The sequence below is a fragment of the Dipodomys ordii genome, unplaced genomic scaffold (genome assembly GCF_000151885.1).
Source record: "Dipodomys ordii isolate 6190 unplaced genomic scaffold, Dord_2.0 Scaffold163, whole genome shotgun sequence".
Lineage (NCBI taxonomy): Eukaryota > Metazoa > Chordata > Mammalia > Rodentia > Heteromyidae > Dipodomys > Dipodomys ordii.
In genome coordinates, this window is record NW_012267379.1 from 844908 (window position 1) to 862437 (window position 17530).

At 56.1% G+C, this 17530-nt stretch overlaps 1 protein-coding gene across 1 annotated transcript in view; it reads left to right on the forward strand.

Annotated features, from left to right (window-relative positions):
* The window catches only part of Ccdc57 (coiled-coil domain containing 57), a 50872-nt gene that overhangs the window by 13317 nt on the left and 20025 nt on the right, over positions 1 to 17530 (forward strand). Inside the window, exons 7-13 of the mRNA XM_013033093.1 lie at positions 427 to 585; positions 1779 to 1941; positions 2845 to 2979; positions 4686 to 4905; positions 5973 to 6125; positions 9826 to 9929; positions 13709 to 13864. Of these exons, the coding sequence (XP_012888547.1) occupies positions 427 to 585; positions 1779 to 1941; positions 2845 to 2979; positions 4686 to 4905; positions 5973 to 6125; positions 9826 to 9929; positions 13709 to 13864 (1090 nt within the window). The remainder of the gene's footprint in view (positions 1 to 426; positions 586 to 1778; positions 1942 to 2844; positions 2980 to 4685; positions 4906 to 5972; positions 6126 to 9825; positions 9930 to 13708; positions 13865 to 17530) is intronic.

Genomic DNA, 17530 nt, shown 5'->3' on the forward strand with positions numbered 1-17530 from the left:
ACACATTCGGGGTGCTGTGTGGGAGAGCTAGGCATGCATGTACACACACATTCGGGGTGCTGTGTGGGAGAGCTAGGCATGCATGTACACACACACTCGGGGTGCTGTGTGGGAGAGCTAGACATGCACGTGTACACACACATTTGAGGTGCTGTGTGGGAGAGCTAGGCATGCACGTGTACACACACACTCGGGGTGCTGTGTAGGAGAGCTAGGCGCACACACGTTTGGGGTATTGTGTAGGAGAGCTGGGTGCGTGTGTGCACACACATTCAGGGTGCTGTGTAGGAGAGCTAGGCGTGTGTGCATGCACACATTCGGGGTGTTGTATAGGAGAGCTAGGCACACGTGTGCACACACACATTTGGAGTGCTGTGTAGGAGTGTGAGGGCGAGACCCACAGGCACCCACATGGTTACTCTGCAGACTCTGTGAGGATGTGGCCGCTCTGGAAGCCGGCCGGGATGCCCAGATGGCACAGATGGCCAAGGATGTGATCTCCAGAGACCTGCAGGTCCAGACGCTGCAGGAAGGAGAGGAGAAGCTCAAGGCCCAGCTGGTCAGATGCCAGCAGGACATAGACAGGTAATGTTCCCGTGGCACCATTTCTGCTGAGCACCTTTGCGGACAGATCTGCCTAGGATGCGAACTGAACAAACCAAGTCCTGGCCCTGCTCTCCCTGGGGAGGGAGAGCCCATGAGAAAGCCACAGCAACAGAGGCAGAGGTGAGGAGGGTAGAGGAGGGCAGGGTGGGGCGTGCTTGGAGGCCTTGAGAGGAGAAGCCTCCAGGTAATGACAACTGCAGGGGAGCCCTTCACCCCGCTCCGGCCGAGAGCTATTGGTCTTTCCCTTGCCTGGGCATATGCTTGATTGAGACCATCCTGTTCCAGTGATGTATCCGAGTTACTGAGGAGTGTGTTTGTGGAGGAGTGTGTCAGATACAACGAAGTGCCTGTTTCACTATGCATGTGATGTGTCTTGTTAGGCCCTGTCTTCCATCATGCCAGACATCTCTACCCTGCAGGCCCCAGGACTACCCCGTGCCTTGGCGGGAAGCCATGTGAACAGAGGACTGAGCTATTTCCTGTCCTCTCTCTTTGGCTTGACATCAGCACTTTGAGGGCAGAGCCCGCCCAGGTAGCCAGGTCATGTCCCTCCATTGTTCAGGAGCATCTGCTTGAGTCTACAGCAGCGTACTCATTCACCTGGGTGGATGGTAGTGTTTTTGTCTCCTGTGTGCTCATTGCTCTACCAACTACGGAGACAAAAGTATGGAAATCTCCAGCATTAACGTTCTAGTGTTTTCACTATCCACATTCCGAAGTTATTTACTTGTTTAGGTGTTCTTCCTGGGGCTTTTCTTTTCCTGTCGCTGAGCTTTTTAGTGTTCCACCACTTGAGCCTCAGTGCCACTTCCTGAAGTTCTCATTTAATTACAAGTCCATTCTGCATGGTAATGGCTTCCTGATACCTTTTATAGAGGAAACAGCCCTCTTCGTCCCTTGTGACAGTCTATCTAGAACCTGCCCGTCCCGTGGGTGCCCACGTTCGGGTCTAGCTTTTGCTGTCTCCATATTGATCAGGGCTGGGTTTGGTGGTAGAGGTTGCTGCGTTACCCCTTCTCTTCCTGCACACCGGGGCTTCTGCTTCCTGAGGTGCCCGCTCTCCTTCAGCTGTATTTGGTGGTCCTCCACGTCTGCCTCTCCCCTCTCGTAGCCTCTGGGGCATCCCCGCCTCCTCTCCCCGAGGTGGGGCCTCAGGGAGGCTGCCTCTGCAGGTACAAGCAGCAGCTGACACTGGCGCTGGAGCGGGAGCGGAGCCTGGAGCGGGAGCAGGTGCAGCTGGGCCTGGACTGGCAGCGCCGCTGTGATGATGTCGAGCGAGACCAGATCCAGAAGTCAGAGGCTCTGATACAAGGCCTGACGGAAGCCAGGGATCAGGTGCGCATGTGCCGCGGGAGCCAGCTCTCCACCAGGGGCAGAGGGACAGGGCTGGCACACGGGACCAGCCGCTGGCCTCTTCAGCCCGGAAACCACAAAGCCATCCTGGCCATGATGCACAGCCACATGCGTCACAGTAAGGGGCGCGGGGCTGCCCCAGGCACAGTAATCAAATATACCAGGCCTGTCTGCCAGCTAGTACTGGGGACTCCCGCACCGACCACTGCTGTACTGGTGACCGACCCCTGCACTGGTGACCCTTGTACTGATGACCTCTGCACCAGTGACCCTGACCTCTGACCCTGTACTGACGACCCCTGTACCAGTGACCCCTGAACCCATGACCCCTGTACTGGTGACCCCTGCACCATTGATCCCTGTACTGGTGACCCCTGCACCATTGACCCCTGCACTGATGACCTCTGCAACAATGACCCCTGTACTGATAACCCGTACACCAGTGACTCCTGCACTGGTGACCCCTGCACTGGTGACCCCTGCACCAGTGGCTCCTGCACTGGTGACTCCTACACCAGTGACCCTGTACCGATGACCCCTGCACCAGTGACCCCTGCACTGGTGACCCCTGCGCCGGTGACCCCTGCACTGGTGACCCCTGCACTGGTGACTTCTACACGGGTGACCCTGCACTGGTGACTCTGCACCGACGCCCTACACCACGATGACAACCCCTGCACCGTTGACCCACCTCTGTACATGGCCCAGCAGGGCAATGGGGCACAGACTGAGTCGGAGGAGCTCCGCTGCCCACTGCAGCCGAGGCCCCAGCGCCCAGGCGCCTGGGCACCGGGTCCCCATGGCTCCTCAGCTGTTCCTGCTGTCCATTTCCTAAGCAGGACCAGCACTCAGCGTGCTCCTGATCCACAGCTGGCATTGTTGCAGGTGGCTGCTAAGCTCCAGGAGGCTGAGCGGGCTCTGTGTGAACAGGAGCTGGTGCTGAGGGCTGTGACCCTGGAACGAGACCAGGCTGTGGAGGCTCTGCGGGGGAACGGGCCCCACCCTGGACCAGAGATGCAGGTGAACACCCCATCCCCTGGGGCCCGCGAGGCCCCCACACCTTCCTCCTCAGCGGCAGGGGAAGCAGCGCATGTCAGAACTGGGGGCCATGCTGGCCACAGGAGAGGGTGGACAGCATAAGGAGTTCCGTGGACACAGGCTTCCCCTCAGAAGCTCTTAAAACCTCACATCCAGAGAGGACTCAGCACGTGCTCAGCAAGAGCAATGCCTGGGATTTGGTCTCCAGCGCTGAAATAAGTCCAGAATCCGAGCTGGGCACTGGCGGCTCACGCCTGTCATCCTAGTGACACAGCGGGCTGAGATCTGAGGATAGCGGTTTGGGCAGGAGAGTCTGTATGACTCATCTCCAGTGGACCACCAACAAGCTGGGGGCAGAGCTGTGGCTCAAGTGGTAGAGCACTAGTCCACAGTGCCTAATCTCAGGGAGAGCACCCTGGCTCTGAAGCTCCAGGACAAGCACAAAAATAAAACCCCGAATCTGACATGGCACTAGATATTAATGTAGAATCCCATGATGTCTTCTTCAGACTCTCAGGCCTAGTCGTGTTGTACTTGCCAATGGTGGCCGTGGCCAGGAGCTGTCCAGTATGTGGCCTCCGTCATCCTCCTCCTGAGAGCACGCGCCTGTCGGCCTAGGCTGCGACCGGTGGGGCCCTGGGAGCCAGCGGGGCTGTGTCCTGACTTGAGGTGGCCCAGTAGGTGTCTGACTCCCACGGAAGTTTTTGAGGAACCACAGGGGTCCTTCGGCCCCGCAGCCCCCCAGCGGTGCTGTTGTTCAGAGGCCAGGCTGACTAGGGTTGCCATTTGCATTGCCCTTACAGGAGCCATCTCCCCTTTATGGAAAGTCACTGTTCCGTTATCTGGGGCTAGAGAGACGGAAGGCGGCTCTGGGTGGTGCTCCCCTGCCTCCCAGGCAGCCTTTCCCCTGCTTCAGCATGATGGGGTACCCTGGGGTCCGGTGTGAGTCTGCACTGTGCCTGCAGAGTGCCCTGCAGTCCCCTTGTTGGGGCACAGCCCGGGTCCTTGGGCCTGCTGAGCAGGGAGTGGCAGGGGTCAGCTCCCAGGAGACCTCGCAGCCCTGGCAGGCGTGAGCCAGGAGTCGGACAGTCACTCTCCTTGAGGGTCTAAGGAAGCAGTTGGTGCCAGGTCCTCTCCCCGCTTGGTCTTGGGGCTCACAGCAGGTGCTGACTCTTTCCTGCCGTCAGATTGCCAGCCGTGTTGTCTGGTTCCTGTCAGGTAGCTGCTTTGCAGCCAACTGATTTTGGTTTTTATTTTGTGCCAGTTGTGGGGCTTGAACTCAGGGCCTGGGCGCTGTCCCTGAGCTCTTTTGCTCAAGGCTAGTACTCTGCCACTTGAGCCACAGTGCCATTTCCGGTTTTCCAGTGGTTTATTGGAGATAAGAGTTTGACGGACTATCCTACTGGGCTGGCTTTGAACCGCAATCCTCAGACCTCAGTCTCCTGAGTAGCTAGGATGACAGGTGTGAGCCACCGGCACCCAGCCACATTGTTTTTAACCACTCATCTATTGCAGGGCATCTGGGCTGTTTCTGTAACTTGGCTATTGTGTCCAGTGCATTTTTTTGTTGAAATGTATATAAAATGAACCTAAATATACCTGGAGCATTTTCCAGGGTGGTCAGCACTAAGCATGGTGCAGACTCTCCACGCTTCCTCTCTACACTGGCTGGCTGTCTGTGATGACAGGTACCTGTGCGGCAGCCCGATGGAGAAATGAGCGGAATCTCTCCCTCCGCCGAGGTCCAGCAGCTGCGGGAGCAGAACATGAGTCTGCGGAATGCTGTGTCACAGATGAGGAGGGAGATGGAAACGCTGAGCAGCCAGATCCCTCCCGCAGCCCAGTTAGGAGAGAGCCCAGAGGCAAACCCACCGGACCCCGGTGGGGAAGGAGACACAGCCCGGCCAGGTAAGGGAACTAGGGAGAGAGAGGGGGGGGAGGAGGAGGAAGAGAAGGGGGAGGAGGAGGGCGGAGAAGGGAGAGAAGGGAAGGAGGGGGGAGGAGACACCCTGGAGAGGACTGCTGGACCTGCTTTGGAGTCTTAGAAACTAATTCCCAGGGCTGGGATTTGTGTCACTTGAGGTGTCGCCCTAAGTCAAACTTAGGGTCCGACCCACTGTCTTTTTTGTTGTTGTTAGTCCTGGGGCTTGAACTCAGGGCCTGGGCACTGTTCCTAAACAGTGGCCACTTCTGGTTTTCTGGTGGTTAATTGGAGATAAGAGTCTCATGGACTTTCCATCCTGGGCTGGCTTTGAAACCCATATGTTCATATCTCAGCCTCCTGAGTAGATAGGATTATAGGTGTGAGCCACCATTGCCCAGCTTTTATGTGTGTTTCTGTGTGTGTATGTGTATATATACATACGTATATGTTATTATTATTATCCTGTAGGTCATGGGGCTTGAATTCGGGGGCCTAGGCACTGTCCCTGAGCTCTTTTTGCTCAAGGCTAGCACTCTTCCACTTCAAGTCACAGCAATGTTTCCCCAGTCTTATATTGAAAAATGTTTTCAGGGATGGGTGCAGGTGGCTCACACATGTAATCGTAGCTACCCAGGAAGCTGAAATCGAGGATCACAGTTTAAAGCCAACCTGGGCAGGAAAGTCTGTGAGACTCTTATTTCCAAAAAAATAGTCAGAAAAAGCCAGAAGTGGTACTGGGCTCAAGTGGTAGAGCGATAGCCTTGAGCACGGAGAGGTTCAATGACAGAGCTCAAGTCCTGAGTTCAAGCCCCAGGACTGACAAGAAAAAAAAAAAAAAGTTTTGCTCAGGGATGTGGAAGGCAGAGGCCGCCAGCCAGGCCCGCAGCGCAGCCTCCAGGTGCATGTGCTGCGTGGAGCTGCGTGGCTGCCCCTCCCCCAGCACTAGGGAAGGCTTCCCAAAGACCTGGTGGGGGAGCGGTCCAGGCGGGGGAGGGGGAGGGCAGAGACCGGAGTGGCAGCAACGAGTGCTGGGTTACCCCCTGTTTTGCAGATTATATTCTGGCTCTTGAAGCAGAAATTCAAAGCCTGCAGCACAAATTTCAAAGCCTGGAGGAGCAGCTGGTCAGCGTCCCCGAGCCTCCCGAGAGGTCGCCGGGCCCTGCGGCCCCGGACGCAGACCCCCAGGCCCTCGCAGAGCCCGAAGGTGAGGACCTCCCATCGTACATTGCACACGCAGCTCAGGTTCCCTGTGAGACACCCCACCCCTCACCCAGAGTCTCTCACAATGGAATCGCGTGACACGGAGCGTCTGTTGACTGCTTTGCCCACGCTGTGCTTCACTCCACGGTGCCTGTGCCCACACGCCCTCCAGCAGTACAGGCCCCGGCCGGGCTGGCTGTCCGCACGTCCCCTCCTCCTGGTTCCCGTGGGGCTGGACTTGCTCTCCTGGGAGCCTTCACCTTGGACCCAGGCTCTGTGGCCGCAGCACCCTGCAGCCCTCGCTGAGGCCGGGCTTGGAGGCCACTCTGCTGCTTCTACTCTGCTTCTGCCCAGCCTCAAGCTCTTGGTGGCCAGCCCCTCTCAGGGGTGGTGCGGGATCCAGGGATGGTGTCCTCCCTGGTCCTGTGGCCCAGGGAGCCAGCTTCCCTCTGGCTTGCTTTATCATGTGGATTATTCCCTTTGGTGTGTGCCCCGCCCCCCCACCCCCGGAGTAGCCCTCACCCCCTAGCGCAGTGAGGCCGGCTTGCTCTTTCCAGAACCCACATGGCGTGTGCTTCAGCTTTCAGCTGTGGTCAGTGAGCAAAGTGGGGGTATGCAGGTGCTGTCTGAGGTGAAAGCCAGCGAGGGGCTGCACCCTGGTGTGGACGGCTGACACTGGGCCTGTCCTCTCCTCTCTCGACATGTTCTCGCAGCCTCATGTCAGGCTGAAGTTAATTGTTCCTGAAATAATTGGTACGATTCAACTTTGAAACTACCAGGGCCTGGTGTTTCCTTTGTGGGGAGATTTTAAACTGTCAGTTCAGTTTTATTCATAGCTACAGAACTGACTGTACAGATTTTCTTTTGAGATAAATTATACAAAGAAGGGCTGGGAAGGTGGCTCAGTGGTAGAGCACTTGCCTTACATGCTTGAGGCCCTGGGTTCGATTCCTCAGCACCACATAAGCAAAAAGAAAAAAGCCGGAAGTGGTGAGTGTGGCTCAAATGGTAGAGTGCTTGCCTTGAGCTGAAGAGCTGAGGGACAGCGCCCAGGCCCAGAGTTCAGGTCCCATGACCAACCCAAAAAAAAAAAAAAAAAAAACTCAAAGATGAAAGCCAGGTGCTAGTGTAATCCTAGCTCCCAGGAGGCTGAGATCTGAGGATCACAGTTTGAGACCAGCCCAGCCAGAGATGTCTGTGACAATTTTTTTTTTTTTTTTGTCGGTTGTGAATCTTGAACACTGGGCTTGGGTGCTGTCCCTGTGCTCTTCAGCTCAAGGCAAGCACTCTATCGCTTGAGCCACAGTGCCACTTCCAGTTTTCTAGTGGTTAATTGGAGATAAGAGTCTCATGGAGTTTCCTGCCCAGGCTGGCTTTGAACTGCCATCCTCAGATCTCAGCCTCCTGAGTACTAGGGTTATAGGTATGAGCACCCAGCACCCGGCTTATAACACTCTTATCTTTTAATTTACCACCAGAAAACTGGAAGTGGTGCTGTGGCTCAAGTGGTAGAGCATTCACCTTGAGCTGAAGAGCTGAGGGACAGCGCCCAGGTCCAGAGTTCAAGCCCTCTGGCAGACAAAAAAAAAAAAAAAGTGGTAGAGCACTAGCCTTGAGCAAAAGAGCTCAAGGACAGCCCCACAACTGAAGGAAAAAAAAAAAAAGCCAATGCCAATGGTTCCTTCTGCAATCCTAGCTTACTAAGGAATCTGAGATCTGAGGAATGAGCTTTGAAACCAGTGCAGGCAAGCAGATCCACAGTACTCTCATCTTCATGCTCAAGTGGTAGAGTACCAGTCGTGAGCAGATGAGCTTGAGGCCCTGCCACCCCCACACAGAGCACAGGCAACCCTGATCACAGCACGTGGGAGGCTGAAACAGGAGGATCACGCATGAATTAGAGGCCAATCTGAGTGCAAAGACCCTGTCTCAAAAAAAAAAAAAAGAGGAAAGTGATGGAGAACGTGAGATTGTTTGGAATACATCATAAATACGTGGGACTGTAACAGTGAAATCCCCTGGTGTAAGTAATGGAGGCTCAGAAGAGGAAAAGTGGAAAGAAAGATAAAGTCAATACTAGACATTGAGAAAATGACAACATTGTATATTAGAGGATGGTTGACTTGTTGAAAAGGCTGTAAATAAACAGCTCCCTCTTCCTCCCCTCTCCCTTTTAAGACTTCACAAAAATGAATAGGAGAACAGAAGTGAATTACCAGACTAATGCATGGAGAAGCATTCTGTAAAAGTTTTGAAAAGCATAGGGAGGGGCTGGGAAGGTGGCTCAGTGGTAGAGCGCTTGCCTAGCATGCATGAAGCCCTGGGTTCCATTCCTCAGCACCGCATACACAGAAAAAGCTGGAAGTGGTGCTGTGGCTCAAGTGGTAGAACACTTTGCTTGAGCAAAAGAAGCCCAGGGGCAGTGCCTAGGCCCTGAATTCAAGCCCCAGGACTGGCAAAAAAAAAACATAGGGTGAGTAGAAGGTGAAATTCCAGCTGTTCAGGATGCTGAGGAGGAGGAGGATGGAGAGTTCCCAGCTAGCTTGGGGGACATAACAAGTCCATGTCTTTTCCTGTGTGAGTCTTAGAGCTTGAGCTCAGGGTCTGGAGCTGTCCCTGAGCTTTTGTGCTCAAGGCTAGCGCTCTACCACTTGAGCCCCAGCTCCACTTCTGGCTTTTTGGTAGCTGATCAGAAGAGTCTCATGGGCTTTCCTGCCTGGACTGGCTTCCAACCACGATCCTCAGATCTTAGCCTCCTGAGTAGCTTGGATTGCAGGTGAGAGCCTCTGGCACCCAGCAGGTGTATGTCTTAAAAACAAGCAATCTCACAGGAAAAGTAACTTTTTCATTTTTTTCTTAGGTAGTACTGGGGTGTGAACTCAGGGCCCATGCCTACTTGGTAGGCTCTCTGCCGCTTAGCCTTGCTCCCAGCCCTTTTGCACTGGTTGTTTTGAGGTCGGATCTTGCTCACAGTACGCTGTTCGACATCGTTGGCATGAAGATACACACACCATCCTCAGCTTCCTGAGATAGTCTTTAGAATTTTTGTTTGCAGCATGGTCCAGAACCATGAGCCTCTTGAGCTCTACCCTCCTGAGATCCCTCCAGGTGCCCCGCTGGCTAAACATTCCTAAGCCCTGGGAGTAACATCCAGACTCTTCCATGTAAGCTAGGCCCCTGACTTTCCATTTGCACTTTTTTGTGTCTGTACTAGTGCATGAACTCACATCTGCTCTCCCACATGGATTACACTCGCATATGACACACCTCTGATCTTGGGAGGGACCCAAGTTCCTTGGCCCCAGGAGGGACGTGCTCCCGGTGGGCCAGGCCGTGGCCGGGTGGGTCTCTGTGTCCCCGTGGGCCAGGCCAGTGCTGGGTGGGCCTTTGCTGGGCAGGCCTCTGTGTCACCGTGGGCCAGGCCGTGGCCAGGCGGGCCTCTGTGTCCCGTGGGCCAGGCCACGGCCAGGCGGGCCTCTGTGTCACCGTGGGCCAGCCGTGGCCAGGCGGGCCTCTGTGTCACCGTGGGCCAGGCCGTGGCCAGTCGGGCCTCTGTGTCCCCGTGGGCCAGGCCGTGGCCAGGCGGGCCTCTGTGTCCCCGTGGGCCAGGCCAGTGCTGGGCAGTCCTCAGTGGGGTCTCACTGCTCTTCTCCAGGCCCATCTTAGTGGGTAATGCGCAGGCTCACAGGGTGCTCTTTTCCCAGGAGCAGCTCCCTGGGCCTCCCAGGCCGGCACTGGATTGGCGCTGAGGAAACTCAGAGACAGGGTACATCTCTTAGACTTGCTGGTGACACAGCTCAAAAAGAAGGTGAGATTGGCCCACTGAGGCCCAGGTCGTGTGGGTCTTCCAACCAGAGAGCTGTCCTGGGGAAGGGGGGACAGGGCACACACTGGAGCCCTGTGTGCTGTTTGCGACCCTTGGATGATCACTAGACCTCTGTTGGCTGTGTCCTCAGCCCAGGGCTCTGCACCCTAGCTGATCCATCTCACCACCCACAGGACATGTGCAGGAACACTGACCCGCAGTGCTACAGCGCAAGGGGTCCTGGTAGATGGCGTCTGCGCCTGGTGTTTCTCACTTTGTGCAGTGTTCTCACATCCATCTCTGTTGTACCCTGTGTAGATGCTTAGTTCCTTTCATGGCCACGTAACTTCTAACTAAGTGGCAGGTCCGCATGCTGTGTGTGCGTTGGGCTGTGCGTTGCTGCCACCTGGTGGCTCTTGTGAGGCTTGCTCAGAATATGCTCGTGTTCAGTTTGGGGGTGCATGCCTAGTAGCAGATCATCACGTTTTAGGGAGATTCTGTGTTTAAGTCTGAGGAGCTATTGGACTGTTTCCAGCAGCGGCTCTGCTTTACATTCCTCCTGGCGGTGTGTGAAAGTTCAGACTCCCACATCTTCCCAACTCCAGCTACTTTCTTTTTTATTTATCTTTTTACTCAAAGATGGTGGTGAGACTGCATATGATACTGACTGATGTATGTGTTTGTTTGTGTGTGTGTGTGTGTGTGCGCACATGTGCGCACTAGTCCTAGGGTTTGAACTTGGGTCTGGGTGCTGTTCCTGAACATTTTTTCCCCCCAAAGCTAGCACTATACCACTTGAGCCATAGCTCCACTTTCGGGTTTTTTGGTGAGTAATTGAAGAGTCGTTCAGACTTTTCTGCCCAGGCTGGTTTTGAACAATCCTCAGGTCTCAGCCTCCTGAATTGTTATTATGAGTTCAGGCGTGAGCCACCGATGCCTGTCTCTGCTGATTGATTTTGATTCCCATTTTCCATTGACAAATGGTGGTCTGCATCTTTCTGTGGCTGCTTGGCCATCTGTATACCTACATTTGCGGAAATGTCTATTTAGATACTTGGCCTGTTTTCTCTTTGTTTTGTAAAAGTCCTTTCTGTATTCTGAATATGAATATAAGTAAGTCCTCTATCAGATACAAGACTTGCTGAATTTTCTGTTCTACGATTTGTGTTTTCACACTCTCAGTCATCACAAATGACTTTGATTTTTTCTGGGTATTGAGGTTTGAACTCAGAGTCTTTGTTTTCTCACCTTGCTTGTCTGGCTGGCACTCAGCACTTGAACCACACCTGGTTATTTAGAGATGGAGTCTAGTGGATTTTTTTTTCTTTTTTGTCGGTTGTGGTGCTTGAACTCTGGGTCTGGGCGCTGTCCCTGTGCTCTTCAGCTCAAGGCAAGTAAGTGCTCTACTGCTTTAGCCACCACGCCTCTTCTGGTTTTCTGCGTGGTTTATTGGAGATAAGAGTCTCACAGACTTCCCTGCCTGGGCTGGCTTTGAACCATGATCCTCAGATCTCAGCCTCCTGAGTAGCTGGGATGACAGGCGTGAGCCGCCAGCGCCCTGAGGGCTCTACTGGATTTGTATGCTGGTATCAAACTATGGGGGCTGGGAAGGCGGCTCAGTGGTAGAGCGCTTGCCTTGCATGCATGAGGCCCTGGCTTCGATTCCTCAGCACCACATACACAGGAAGAAAAAAAGGTGAATAAATAAAAGAAATAAAAGAGAAAAAATTATTTAAAAAACAAAACTATGATCCTCTGGATCTCAGCTTCCTGAATACTAGGATTACAGGCGTGAGAACCAGTGTCCGGCTCAATTCTTTTGGTGTGTAGTATGCTAGGGCTTGAACGCAGGGCCTGGGCATTGCCCTTTTCTCACTTAAAGCTACATGAACTACAGCTCCACTTCTAGCTTTTTTTTTTTTTTTTGGTCATGAAGCTTGAACAGTAGGCCTGGGCGCTGCCCCTCAGCTCTTCAGCTCAAAGCAAGCACTCTACCACTTGAGACAGCGCCACTTCCGGTTTTCTAGTGGTTTATTGGAGATAAGAGTCTCATGGACTTTGCTGCCCAGGCTGGCTTTCAACCATGATCCTCAGATCTCAGCCTCCTGAGTAGCTAGGATGACAGGCATGAGCCACCAGCGCCCTGCTTCTAGCTTTTTTTTTTTTTTTTGGTCATGAAGCTTGAACTCTGGGCCTGGGCGCTGTCCCTCAGCTCTTCAGCTCAAGGCGAGCGCTCTACCACTTGAGCTACAGCGCCACCTCTGGGTTTCTGGTAGTTTATTGGAGATAAGAGTCTCAAGGACTTTCCTGCCCGGGCTGGCTTTGAACCACAATCCTCAGATCTCAGCCTCCTGAGTAGCTAGGATGATAGGCGTGAGACACTGGCACCCGGCTTCTAGCTTTTTTTTTATAAAACCCTTTTTTATTACCTTTACGTAGTTACACAAAGGATTTTTCCTTTCAACAAAGCAGCTTGTGATTGCATCTTAATATTATTCCCTCAGTTTTCTTAATTTTGTAGGCTAGGTACTGAATGTCATGACTGCATTCTCCCCTTTTCTATTTAGCTGTCCCCTCCTTTTGATCCCACCCCCACCTTTCCAGGACTCGTTTCCTAGTATTTCTTTTGTTGGAATGAGTTAGCCTTTCTAAGTTAGTACCATTTGAGTTCTTGAATCTACCATATTTCAGATAATACACGAATGTACACGGGTTCCACCTTGTACTTCCAGCTTTTTGGTGATTAATTGGAGATCAGAGTCTTGTGAACTTTCCTTCCTGCGTTGGCTTTCTGTGAGATCTTCCTGTGGAGTCTGTGTCTTCTCCCAAGCAAGCATCACTCCAAAGCTGAGACTGTCTGACCAGCCCATGCACTGCCGGGAGCGGGTGGCTGCCCAGAGGACTGCAGGCTTCCCTGCCGTCCTTTTGCTGATGAGTTTGTCACCCTCAGGTCCCCCTGCAGGAGAAGCGGGCTCACTCTCAGGAGCCAGGGCAGGAAGGACAGAGGCTGTGTGGGGGTTGGGGGTGTCCTCCCCCGGCCCCCCTCCAGCACAGGGTCACAGGGTTCCCTACCCTGGAGAGGAGCTGGGTGTGGCCCCAGCGTCTGGCCTGGGCTCCCACAGCCCCTGCCCACCCACCGTCCTTCCTGTGGCCTGTGACTTCTGAACCCTCTTTCTCCCTCCCTCTGCCAGCCTGCCACCCCGTGCTGGTGTTTGAACTCGGGTTGCACACACAGCAACTAGACAGGCGCTCCTGTGAGCCAGGACCCCAACCCCGTTCTGCTTTACATGTGTTTTGGAGGCCTCAGCCTGGGACCCTCGTACTGGGGTGACAGGCATGGGCCACCAAGCCTGACTTGTTGGTTGAGAGGACTTTTGCCTGGGCTGACCTTGAACTGTGATCTTTCTGACCTCTACCTCCCAAGGAGCTGAATTTTCAGGTGTGCGCCCGGGGCCCTGCCTCCTGCAGGCTGCTGTGCTCAGGGCTGCCCGCGGCCCTCTGGCCACCTCTGCTGTCACCCTGCTGCCCTTTCCTTCTGTTCCCCTCCCCCCCAATTGCCTGCACTTTCTAGAGGAAGTTGTCCCTCACTGGGCCAGGACTTCGGGGGAGGGCCGTGACATAGGGCCACCCAATGCCTCCCAGCCAGCCTGGGCCCGGGGCGTGGACGGTATAGAAGAGGACCATGAGGGCTGGTTCACGCATGTCCACACGCAGCCCTGCCCTGCCCTGCCCTGCCCTGTTCATGCGCACTGTCCTCACACTGTTCCGACATGGCCCCACAGGTGCGGCAGACACCCCTGGAGCCGGAGCTGCTATATGACATGGATCAGGTACAGCTGGAGGTACAGGAGCTGCAGACGCAGGTGGCCGAGCTGGAGCAGCATCTCAGCATGGCCGGGCAGAGAGGCGGGCGCCCTGCCCAGCAGCGCCTCACAGTGGTGAGTTCCTGCCCACGGCCTGGCCCCTCCACAGGGCCTGTGGGCCCTGCGCTGCCCCCTTCCACGCGGCCTGCAGAGAGGTCCAGGCCGAGCCCAGAGCCTGGGAACCCACCACCTTCTCTCCTGGACAAGGGAGGTCAGGAGAGAGGAGGCCAGGAGGCCTCCTGGGGACCCTGGGGGCAGGTGGGGCTAGTCCTCAGGAACACACAAACCCTTCCCAGCCCTGTCCCCTGAGGCCGAGCCTCTTGCTTGGAGACTGGCTCCCAATTCCCTGCTTTGTTCTTGGGGCAAGGACTCCTTAGCCAGTGCTCTCCCATGGGGGAGGGGGGGTAGTGGCACTCTCCCACATGTGGGGAGGGCTGGTGCCTGCTAGAAGGGTCTCTGCTTCCAAATCTACACCCGAAAGGAGTGACAGAGGACAAAGAGCATGAGCCCATGCCTGGCCCAGCAAGTGGGCTGGTGAGGGTGTGGGTATGGTGGGGGGGGTGGCAGGGGGGGGCCATGGGCATCCTGTCCAGTGGGTGGGGGATGGGGGGTATGGGGACCCCATCCTGTGTCTCCCCACATCCAGGTTCCAGAATGGGGAAGAGCGTCTCTCCATGGCTCCACTGCGTCAGAGCACTCTGGATAGGAGCGAGTCTCCCCACCTGAGCCCGAGACCCTCTAGCCACAGGCTGAGGTGTCTGGGATCTGGACAGGCGGAGCAGGAAGGGCTTGGCCAGGGCCCGAGTGGGGCCACATGGGGCCCGGACGCTCCCGCGTGGTGCAGTGAAGTGTCGGGCGGGAAGGAGGGGGGCGGCATGGAGGCCGCAGGCTGTCTGGTGGGGTCTGGCACGGCGCCTGCGGCCAACGTTGCAGCCATCGGTCACTCAGCTCCTCCTGCCCGGCAAAGAGAATGGAGGTACACTGCTCTCCGGTGCTGGGCGCCGGCCCTGGTGCTGGCTGTTGCACCGGCTCCCGCACAGGGAGAGGGGAGGGCTGCTGCAGGCGTGGCAGCACAGCCACAGTCGGCCCCCAGGCCGTGAGGAAGAGGGCTTGAGTTTGAGAGTAGCCTGGGCTACATAGTAAGACCCCTGTCTCAAAAAACAGCTGGGAGCCAGTAGCTCACGCCTGTCATCCTAGCTATCCAGGAGGCTGAGATCTGAGGGTTGTGGTTTGAAGCCAGCCTGGGCAGAAAAGTCTGTGAGACTCTTATCTCCAACAGACTACTCAGAAAAGGCCTGAAAAGGCTGTGGCTCAAGTGGCGAAGCACTTGAGTGAAAACAAGCTCAAGGGGCTTGCCCAGGCCCCATGTTCAAGCCCCATGACCAGCAACAACAGAACAATGGCTGGAAGCCTCTGGAGCCCCTGAGCTGGTGCAGCCACGTGGGGGCAGGGCAGTGCTGGACACCTGGAGGGGAGGAGACCCGCCAAAGCAGTGTCCTCACAGGGGAGGAGCAGTGCCAGACCAGGGTGCACACCCTGCCTAGCTGTGCCCAGTGGGTACCAGTGACAGACGTTAGCCACAGACTCAGGAGCTGCGGGGTTGGTGAGGGACGGGGGCTGGGCTGGGCTGGCGCGGGTGGGTGGTGGCGTAGCTCACGCAGTGCCACCTGGCACATCTCTGGTGGGGGCAGGGGCGGGCACCAGGCCCTGAGTTCAAGCCCCATGACCAGAAAAAATAAAATATTACCCGTAGCGGAGCCGGGTGGCCTGCAGGCACGCACTGCAGCCTGGGCCTGGGGGCGGAGACCGGGCCTCTTCGCTGCAGGCACTGGACAGGGAGGACTGCATCCCCCAGCAGGAGTCCACGTTAGAGGAGTTTGCCCAAACCTCTAGGTGTCAAGGTTGGCCAGGTCGGTTCAAACTGGTTCTTTGCTGACTCACAGTGACCACATACTCGGAAAAGCCGGAGTCTCAGCTGGGTGCCAGTGGCTCCTGCCTGTCATCCTAGCTACTGCGGAGGCTGAGATCTGAGGATCCCAGTTCAAAGCCAGCCCAGGCAGGAAAGGCCATGAACCTCTTTTTTTTTTTTTTCCAGATCTGAGGAACGAACCCAGGGCCTTGCGCACGCTGGGCAGGTGCCCTTCCCCTGGGCTAAACCCCCAGCCCAGCCATGAGACTCTTATCTCCAATAAACCACTTAGGAAAACAGAAGTAGAGCTCTGGCTCAAAGTGGTAGAGCAGGAGCCTGGAGCTGAAGAGCTGAGGGACAGCTCCCAGGCCCAGAGTTCAGGCCCCACGACCAACCAAAAAGAGAAAGAAAAGACAGAGTCTCCCTGGGCATGGAGCCAGGCCTGCCCCAAGAGCCACAGCTCCCGCCCACCTGCGCTGCCCGGCCCGACCTGAGGCGTCCGGGGGCTGCCCAGTCTCTGACGGCAGCTCCCTTCCCATCCTGCCCTCCCATGACCTCCCTTCTCTTGTCTCAGCCTCTGCCCGAGACACTCCCCACTCCTCAGGACAGTGAGGGACGGCAGAGAGGGCACAGGTGCCTGCCAGTCCCAGGGAAGACCAGGAAGCTGGCAGGGACAGCGTGTGCCAGTCATCCCAGGGCATGGGTGGAGGAGCCAGAGCACGGGAGCGGCCTGTTCTCTCGCGGGTGTGAGGAGCAGTTGGGCTGTTCCATTGCAGGTGTGAGCAGGGGCTGTTCTCTTGCTTGTATGAGGAGCAGTCGGGCTGCTCTCTAGAAGGTGTGAAGAGTGGTCGGGCTGTTCTCTGGCAGGTGTGAGGAGGGGTCAGACTTCTCTGGCAGGTGTGAGGAGGGGTCAGACTGTTCTCTGGCAGGTGTGAGGAGCGGTCAGACTGTTCTCTGGCAGGTGTGAGGAGCGGTCAGACTGTTCTCTGGCAGGTGTGAGGAGCGGTCGGCCTGTTCTCTGGCAGGTGTGAGGAGCGGTCGGCCTGTTCTCTGGCAGGTGTGAGGAGCGGTCGGCCTGTTCTCTGGCAGGTGTGAGGAGCGGTCAGACTGTTCTCTGGCAGGTGTGAGGAACGGTCGGACTGTTCTCTGGCAGGTGTGAGGAGGGGTCAGACTGTTCTCTGGCAGGTGTGAGGAGCGGTCGGACTGTTCTCTGGCAGGTGTGAGGAGCGGTCGGGCTGTTCTCTGGCAGGTATGAGGAGCGGTCGGGCTGTTCTCTGGCAGGTGTGAGGAGCGGTCGGCCTGTTCTCTGGCAGGTGTGAGGAGCGGTCAGACTGTTCTCTGGCAGGTGTGAGGAGCGGTCGGACTGTTCTCTGGCAGGTGTGAGGAGCAGGTTGTTCTCTGGTGAGTGTGAGGAGCGGTCGGGCTGTTCTCTGGCAGGTGTGAGGAGCGGTCAGACTGTTCTCTGGCAGGTGTGAGGAGCAGGTTGTTCTCTGGTGAGTGTGAGGAGCAGTCAGACTGTTCTCTGGCAGGTGTGAGGAGCGGTCGGGCTGTTCTCTCACAGGTGTGAGGAGCGGTCAGACTGTTCTCTGGCAGGTGTGAGGAGCGGTCAGACTGTTCTCTGGCAGGTGTGAGGAGCAGGTTGTTCTCTGGCAGGTGTGAGGAGCAGTCGGGCTGTTCTCTCACAGGTGTGAGGAGCGGTCAGACTGTTCTCTGGCAGGTGTGAGGAGCGGTCGGGCTGTTCTCTGGCAGGTGTGAGGAGCAGGTTGTTCTCTGGCAGGTGTGAGGAGCAGGTTGTTCTCTCACGGGTGTGAGGAGCGGTCGGGCTGTTCTCT